This window comes from Macrotis lagotis, chromosome 7 (genome assembly GCF_037893015.1).
Source record: "Macrotis lagotis isolate mMagLag1 chromosome 7, bilby.v1.9.chrom.fasta, whole genome shotgun sequence".
Taxonomy (NCBI): Eukaryota; Metazoa; Chordata; class Mammalia; order Peramelemorphia; family Peramelidae; genus Macrotis; species Macrotis lagotis.
In genome coordinates this window covers 95,414,685-95,423,043 of record NC_133664.1, presented here as the reverse complement: position 1 = coordinate 95,423,043, position 8,359 = coordinate 95,414,685, and the positions used below count along the sequence as shown (strand labels likewise).

Here is an 8,359-nt window from a genome sequence, read left to right as displayed (position 1 = left end):
TTGACTCCATTTGGGTTTTGTGTGGTTTTGGGCTTTGTTTGTTTGTAGGCAGAGATTCTCCGGTGGTTTCTGTCATTTCCTTTTCCAGCTCATTTTACAGATAAGGAAACTGAGGCAAAATAGGTTGCATAACTTGCCCAGGGTCACTCAGCTAGCAAATGTGAAGCCTTGGAAAATCTGGCTTAATGTGTTGTCCATTCTAAGTGTATTTGTATCTTCAATGCCTTTACCCAATGAACTGGGTTGATGGAATTTCAGGCACTGTTCAAGGCAGTTTAAATTATAGATTCGAGGGTCAAAGAAACCCTTACTGGTACTCTGATATCATATCATCTAGAAAATTACCTATTGAATCTTTATATAAGACTAGCTTCAACTTTTCACAGGTACTTCCTTAAAAGAAAAACTTTTATATCAAAAATTCTCACCATCCCCTTTGGTTGTCTGTTTGGCAGAAACTTCAGGGCAACAGGGATCTTCATTTCCTCTTTTTCTTTCCATTTGAAGAATGAAGCAGGAATGAAGAAGCAAAATTTAATTTTTCTCCTGATCTTTGCTTTTCAGAAGTGTTGCCTTTGGTAAGTTTTCAACAGTTTGTGGAGCTGGATGAAAGGAAAGAAGGGAGGTTTGTCAAATATGACCCTTTCTATTTTAGGAAAAAAAAGAGATTCTGTTTTTCATTTCTAGCACTATTATTTCAGAGTCTGAAGAGTTGCATGTAGGGGGCAGGACTTGGGTTGGGTCCAATGGATAGCTAGAATTTAAGAAAGAGAGAGAAGAGGAGTTAAATATTCTTAGAGAGGGAGAAGTATAGGCAGGAATGAGTCAGTCAAATATGAGGGAACAATGAGGAGTCAAGTCACAGCAGAAATGGTGATCTGTATTGAGAGTGATGGGCAATAAAATTAGATAAATAACAAATATTCATTAAGCTTTATGAAATTCATAAAGAATTTTCCTTGTAACAAGCATCTGAGATCTGTAATAGAAATAGGATTGTACTATTTTACAAATCATAGGTTATAGAACTTAAGGAACTTCACAGATCATATTAGTACAACCTCCTCATTTTGTTGAATAAAATGGATTTCCAGAAAAGTTAAACAACTTGCCTAGTATTGCACAAGTAATAATTAGCAAGACCAGGATTTAACCTCAGATTTTAAAAGCTGCTTTCTTTCTTCTTCAACTTTGTCCAATTCATATATTTTTCCATTTACAGTTACTTTGGAAATATTTCAACAGGATAAGATATTAACCAAATATTCCTCAGACCGTTTGATAAGTTTCTCATAATTCTAAGGGGTATATGAACCCCCTATGTTTTTTTTTGTTTGTTTTTTTGCAAGACAATGGGGCTAAGTGGCTTGCCCAAGGCCACACAACTAGATAATTATTAAGTGTCTGAGGCCGGATTTGAACTCAGGTACTCCTGACTCCAGGGCCAGCCACCTAGCTGCCCCCCCCCCCCCATGTTTTTAAGGAAGAGATGAATGTTGTATGGTGGAAGTAATAAGAAAGTACATTCTAAACTGAAGGGACAGACAGATAGTGCAATGGTACAGAATGAGATAATAGATATTACAGTGTTTTGTAAAGTTTAAAATCAAGATTCTTAAGTGCCATATATAGAGTCTCAGCCTTGCTTCTGCTATCATTGATATTACTTTTAGGGAACTGTTATTGCTCTTTCTAGAGGGAGACACCCTCCTCCCCACACCCTCAATAACACGCCCTCAGATAGTCAACACATTTTAAACTCTATCAGTTTCAATCAAACTGGCACACCAGTGAGATGGTAAGTGCTTTGAGACTGTTGGTTCATCCTTCCTCACAGAAAGTTCTCCAGCCCCTACTCCCAGTTGAGTTAGGATGACTGAATTCCATTCTCTGGTTCCTTTGCCTCATGATGATCAATGCATGATCAATATACTGTTGTATTTCTTTGAGGCTGAGGATAAACCCCAATTCCCCCTTTCCCCTAATTTTTTTTTTAGTTCCTGTCATACCCCAAGCACAGTCACTGCAAAATTTCAACTATCAACATTCTTCAAGAAATAGATTCCCCAGGTTCAAGGTACTCTATGAGACACATTCCCTAACATTATAACTCAGGAATCTCACCAATGTGCTTACGCATGGTGGTCAGTCAAAAGACATAATTAGTTTAGAGAAAAGAGATTTAATGAAATGTTATTTTTTTAAATTGGTAAGTTTATATTCTTGCTGAATAGGGAGCCAGTACATATGAGTCTGAGAGGCAGCAAGCAGGTCCACTATTTTTATTATATATTATTTCTATTATATACTTCCTGCTTAGCTTGTTACTTGCAACTTCTATAGACTCTGCTGCCTCCAGTTTCTGCCTTAACTGAAATCCTTGGCTATTTCTTCCTTAAGGGAAGAGTAGCTGCCACCATTCTCTCTCTCTCTCTCTTTTTTTTTTTTGCAAGGCAAATGGGGTTAAGTGGCTTACCCAAGGCCACACAGCTAGGTAATTAAGTGTCTGAGACCGGATTTGAATCCAGGTACTCCTGACTCCAGGGCCAGTGCTTTATCCACTGTGCCACCTAGCCACCTCCCGCCATTCTCTTTTAACTTAAAGTCTACAAGCATCTTTCTAGTTCTTTCAGGAAAGGCAAAAACCCTTCTTTGGTACCATCAAAAAGTCTTCCTTTGGCTCTTTTAGTTTTATCCCCACACAGGTTCTGTGTTGGAGGCTTTCATCTCTCCAACACGACATTTTCTTTTTTATTTAATTTATTTAAGGCAATGGGATTAAGTGACTTGTCTAAGGTCACACCGGTAGGCAATTATTAAGTATCTGAGGTGGGATTTGAACTCAGGTCCCCCTGACTCCAAGACTGGTCAACATGACATCTTCAATACCCAGTGACTCTGGTCTGGGCACTCTTTTTGTATACTCTCTAAGAATGGTTTTATATGTGTAGATACATTTATGTTATATTAACTTTAATTTTAATTAAACATTTTAATTTTAAATTAACTTTAATTCAAAAATTTAAATTAAATAATTTTAAAATTAAAAGTTTATTATTAACTAATCATAAAAATTAAATTAAATTAATTAGAAATTTTAAAAGCTAAAAGAGGGAGAGGTTAGGTTGGCTGTAGTTTGCTCTACCCTACTCTAGAAGAAAGAGTAGGATCCTGTCCATTAACAAAAGACCTCTGTTTTTTTCTTTTTCTTCTGATTCCTCTTCCTGGTTCAGTGACTTAGGTATCATTTAGAAAACTCATCCTAGCTTGTGGCAAGTATCACATATCCTGTCTCTTATATTGGTATATATAGATATACAGAGAGATGTAGATAGAGATAGAGATTGAGTGATATAGAGATATAGAGATATAGATAGATAGATGATAGATAGATAGATAGATAGATAGATAGATAGATAGATAGATAGATAGATAGATAGGCAAGTCTATAGAACAGGTAGTGGTTATAGTAGTTTTGACACCATTAAGGTTTCCTCAGCTTTTGAGTCTTAAGTTTTCACATGTAGATAAGTGGGTGGGGGGAAAGGACAGATTCCAACCCCTAGTTGTGGACCTCTGCTGCTTGTTCAAGTCAAATTCCAGGTCTTTTGATCCTCAGACAGGGCTAAGACTTCTATCTTGCCACTTCAGTAAATCTCAGGAAGGCATTAAAAATATGCCTCTCCAGCCTTATTCCCCATTACTTTCTTTTGGGTTGTCTGTATTCAAGTCAAACTGACTTTTGGACTTTTTCTCAGTTTTAGAAATACTTCTTTTACCATCTCCTTTGGAAGCTCCCTTTGCTTGGAATGAATGTATTCCCTCTTACTTCCCCCTTTCAGAATTCTTAATTTCCATCAAGGCCAAGCTTAAATTTTGCCTTCCATATGAAGTTGTTCTTAATGCTTGTTGCTGTCTGTTAGTAGATAACCACTATCTAATTTGACACCGAGTATCTATCTTGTATCTATACATATATGTCTATGTCTCTAGAAAGAATGTAAGCTTTGCTTCTGTTTTTGAATCTCTTATTTATTAATGCTTATTAGTATTTAAAGAATGCTTGCTAATGTATATATAATACATATATACCACATATACCAGCAATTGATTGATCACAGTAGAAAAGCAGTTTCTATCAGAAAAGGTTATCCCTCTCCCCCTTTGAAATAATTCAAGTTAACAAAGGATATTTGTGCATTTATATTATTTTTCCTGTTTCCTAAATTTATAAACTTCTTCAGGGTATGGACAGTATCTTGTTTCATCTTTGATTACCACTACATTGTGTCATTGTATAGCTTGTTCCAAAAGTCTTAGGACAATTTAAGGTGTTGGTAGCTATAAAAAGTTCAAACTTCTTGAAGACTTTTGGGATAATACACATATATATATATATATATACATATGCATAAATATACACACACATACACAAGTGTATTTGTTCAGGGTCACATAGCTAGTAAGTGTCTGAGTCCAGAATTGAACTCAGGAAGCTGATCCTTCCTGACTCTAGGCCTGAAGTTCTAGCCTCTGGATCATATAGCTGCTTCTTATATTGAGATAGATAGAAAGATAGATAGATAAATAGACATAAATAGATATGGATAAAGATAGCTAGATATAGATATTTCATATTATATATCATGTATACTGGTAAATTGATATATACCATTTACAAAGTTGGTCTTTAATAATTTTTTTGGTAGAATTAACCTGAATAGGTCTCCCGCTCATCTCACTGAGACAATGATTATTATTAATTTGGTTCCTCAAAATATGTTTTTCCTTTTAGAGAATGTAATGAAAAACTGACTTGAGCATTCTAATCCAGCTTATCATGGGTCTTACTATACATTATTGACTTGATTTCCTGAATCATTAATCAGTCTCATGTGAGTTCTATTTTGAGTTTTTCAAGCAATCTGTTTCTCTTTCTAATTAGTTAATTTTTTTCAATCAGCAAACATTTATTCTTGTGTGCCAGATGCTGTTCTAGGTCTAATAAAAAAAATACAAATTGTATTGGAATATTGTAATGTCATCACACTGACACTAACTTAGCTCCAGTCAGAGTACCAGACACCACAAATCCAGGACATGTTCTTCCCCCCCCCCCCCAGAAGACCAGACAGATTGGAGTTTGAGGGGACATTGCAGAGAGAGTTTGAGAATAATTGGGGAATAGAGAGCTCCCTGACCAGAATAAGTCCTTTATGCGAGGAGATGGGGAAAATAACAGGGAATGATATTATGGGAAGAACAGAGAATCGAGACTGGAAAGTCCTGGCTCTGATTAATTTCCCATTTGGGTGAGCTAGTTCAAATTTTCTGTGACTTTAGCTTCCCTTAGTGTAAGGAGAGGGTTTCAGAGAAGATAATCACTGATGTCCTTTCTGGTGTCCACAAAGTCTATAAATGATCGCCATTTGGCAGCAAAGCAAAATCATGTAGAGAAGCCAATAACACAGCTTCCTGGCCAGGGCTCTACCATCAGCCTGAATTCTTTGTGGAGTACCGCATCACGCTTCTCAGTTAGCAAGGTATTCATCTCTTCAAGCAGAACAGAGATGAGAACAGTTGATCATGGATCTTTTGAGAACCCTGACCTTGGTCAGTCCCCCACAACGATCCTGTGAGGGAACTACTTGGCTTTACAGGAAGAACTTGTGACCTAGCCCAGATCCAAGTGAGAGAGGCAGCGGCAGAGGCAGCTCTTTAGTCTATCTCTCCTGCCAGAAGTCGGGGCTTTTTCCATTTTGCCCCAAGCGTACATGAACATACACACACACACACGCACAGGCACAGGAACACACGTCAGTACAATACAGGAACACTTGCGAACACACAAAGAGCACACACGAAAACAGGGAGCAACACACCCCAGCACGATACAGGAATACGACACACAACACGCGAACACATGAGTCCATGCAATGAGCACACACACACACACACACACACACACACACACACAAACACACATACCTTTGAACAGACCGATTCACCGCCGTGCTGGGAAGAAGGGACGTGTCTCTGAGGTCCGTGAGTTGTTGGGAATTTCTCGGTGGCTTGGCCGCGGTTGCACGGCCCATCGGCTCTCCAGTTGTATTCCGCAGACCCTCAGCTGTCTTCTGTCAACTGTTCAAGAGAAAACGGTCTGAAAAGTCGCTTGGTTTGGTGAGAGAGGCCGATCGGATCTGGTAAATAATGGTAAAAAATGGTTGCTATTGGCTCTGAGACAGTCAGCTGCGAAAACAGGAAGTCTGCGCCTCTTTTTTACTTTAGGAGCTGAGGAGGCTGTCCTCCGGGACTTGACAATACTTAGTGCGAGGGTGGGCTGGAGGGAAAGGTCTCTGGATCTGGATTCCGAAGGTCTGACTCTGAAACTTGATAAATTCACTCTAAGGCTCTAAGCCTCTGACCCTTTGTAAAAAAGAGGATAATCCAACAGAGACTTTGTAAGGATCAAATCAGCTCCAAAACAGTGGTGGTGGTGGGGTCATTGCGTTGAATAGAGTTCTTGAATGAAAAGGGAAGAAAAAAAGGAAAAAAAATTAAATTAATTAAATCATTAATTTAAATTTATTAAATCAATAATTTGATTTCATTAAATTGAATGTGTTAAATTAAAAGCTACTGTGTACTAGGTACTGTGATGAGCTCTTTATAAATAGTGTTTCATTTGATCCTCAGGACAACTCTGGGAGATATGTAGATGCTATTATTATCATCCTCATTTTACAGATGAAGAAACTGAGATTAAGTGACTTGTCCAGGGTTGTTATGCAGCTCATAAGCTTTGGGGGAATACTTGAATTCAGGTCTTCCTGATTCTGGATGTGAGGTGGAAACTCAGAGTTGTTTGAGTTTTCATTTCTCTAGTTATTAGTGAAAGTAAAACTTTTGTTTTTTCATATAGCTATGGATAGCTTGAATTTCTTCTCATCTAAAGTACTTGTAAATATTGCAAAGTAATTATGATGACAATATTTGCCAAAAGTCCTACTCTGATATTTCATCATGGTATGGACATCCCCTGGGTCTCCAAAGACTCTTTCCAGTAACACAAAACCTTGAGCAGGTTAAAGAGAAATCCAAGGTGCGGCTAGGTGGAGCAGTGGATAAAGCACTGGCCCTGGAGTCAGGAGTACCTGGGTTCAAATCCTGTCTCAGACACTTAATAATTACCTAGCTATGAGGTCTTGGGCAAGCCACTTAATCTCATTTGCCTTGCTAAAACCTAAAAAAAAGAAAAAGAAATCCAAGAAAAAAAAACAAAGGAACCTCCCCCCACCATGGGTGCATGAAAAAAGCACCCAGAAGAAAAAAGGGCCATAAGCAGACACAAAAGAGCCATTTTCTAACTTCCTTATGCAATTTAACAAATGTATAAAACTGTACATAACTGTCTCACACTTTTACACCAATTCTCTTTTTTGTCCTTTCTATATTGAAATGAATTTTTTTATGATTATTAAATTTGTAATAACAAAGAAAATTACAAAACATAAAAGAACAAAGTCCCACAGTTTCAAGGAAGCTGGAAAGTTTCCATGTGTGATACTGGTAACAAACTGAAAAATCTTGCTTAAGCATCAACCTACTGAATTAGAGACATTCACTAACAGTAGGTTGGGATATCAATGATGAAGAATTCTTCAGTCCTGCCAAGCCCTGGATCACAGCAAAACATAAACAGATCCTCAAGTCCTTCAAGAGTCAACTTGTAGGCAGAGCCTTTTCTGATCCCCCTCCCAGTTCAATCAATTGTTTCAGTCAAGTCTTACTTTCTGTAATACCATTTTGGTATTGTCTTAGAAAAGATGCAGGAGTGGTTTGCCACTTTCTTTTCTAGCTCATTTATTTTATAGATGAAGAAACCGAGGCAAACAGGATGAAGTGACTTGCCCAGGGTCACACACTCAGTAAGTGTCTGCAGTCACATGATCCCAGTAAGCTTCCTTCTGCTCTGGCTCAGTGGAGCTGCCCTGCCCTAGTCTGGAGCTGACTGAGTAAATCGAAAGCTTCAAGTAAGGTTTGCATTTCAAATGCACACAAACCTATACACACAGACACTCACACCAGATACCTCTGTTCCTGTTATTTGGCTCGGAACATTCTGGGTCTGGCCCCAACCTCCTTTTCCTTCGGTTCCCTTGGCTTCCCTCTGGATAATGCAACAACCCCGAAAGTCCTTAGATTCAAGCATAGAGGAGGCAGGGGAAGATGAATGACTCCAAGCCCAGCCTTCTATCCACTGTGACTCCTGGCTGTCAAGTTCCTTCCTCAATTTACTTGGTACAGAGGAAACATTTTTAGCATTTATTAGTCTTCTGGATTTGAGATTAGGCTTAAA

The 8,359-nt window shown here is 38.2% G+C and overlaps 1 protein-coding gene across 2 annotated transcripts in view; it reads right to left on the bottom strand.

The window, feature by feature from the left end:
• Positions 1–8,359, bottom strand: part of GIMAP6 (GTPase, IMAP family member 6) — a 13,033-nt gene extending 4,674 nt beyond the window's left edge. The window contains exons 1-3 of one of the 2 annotated variants that reach the window (XM_074193404.1): positions 8,093–8,359; positions 5,989–6,522; positions 429–602 (exon numbers count right to left, since the gene is read on the bottom strand). In XM_074193404.1, coding sequence (XP_074049505.1) covers positions 429–501 — 73 coding nt within the window. In that variant the 5' untranslated portion in view covers positions 502–602; positions 5,989–6,522; positions 8,093–8,359. Of the gene's footprint in view, positions 1–428; positions 603–5,988; positions 6,528–8,092 lie in introns of those variants that run through there. The other variant, XM_074193405.1, reaches the window with a different exon arrangement.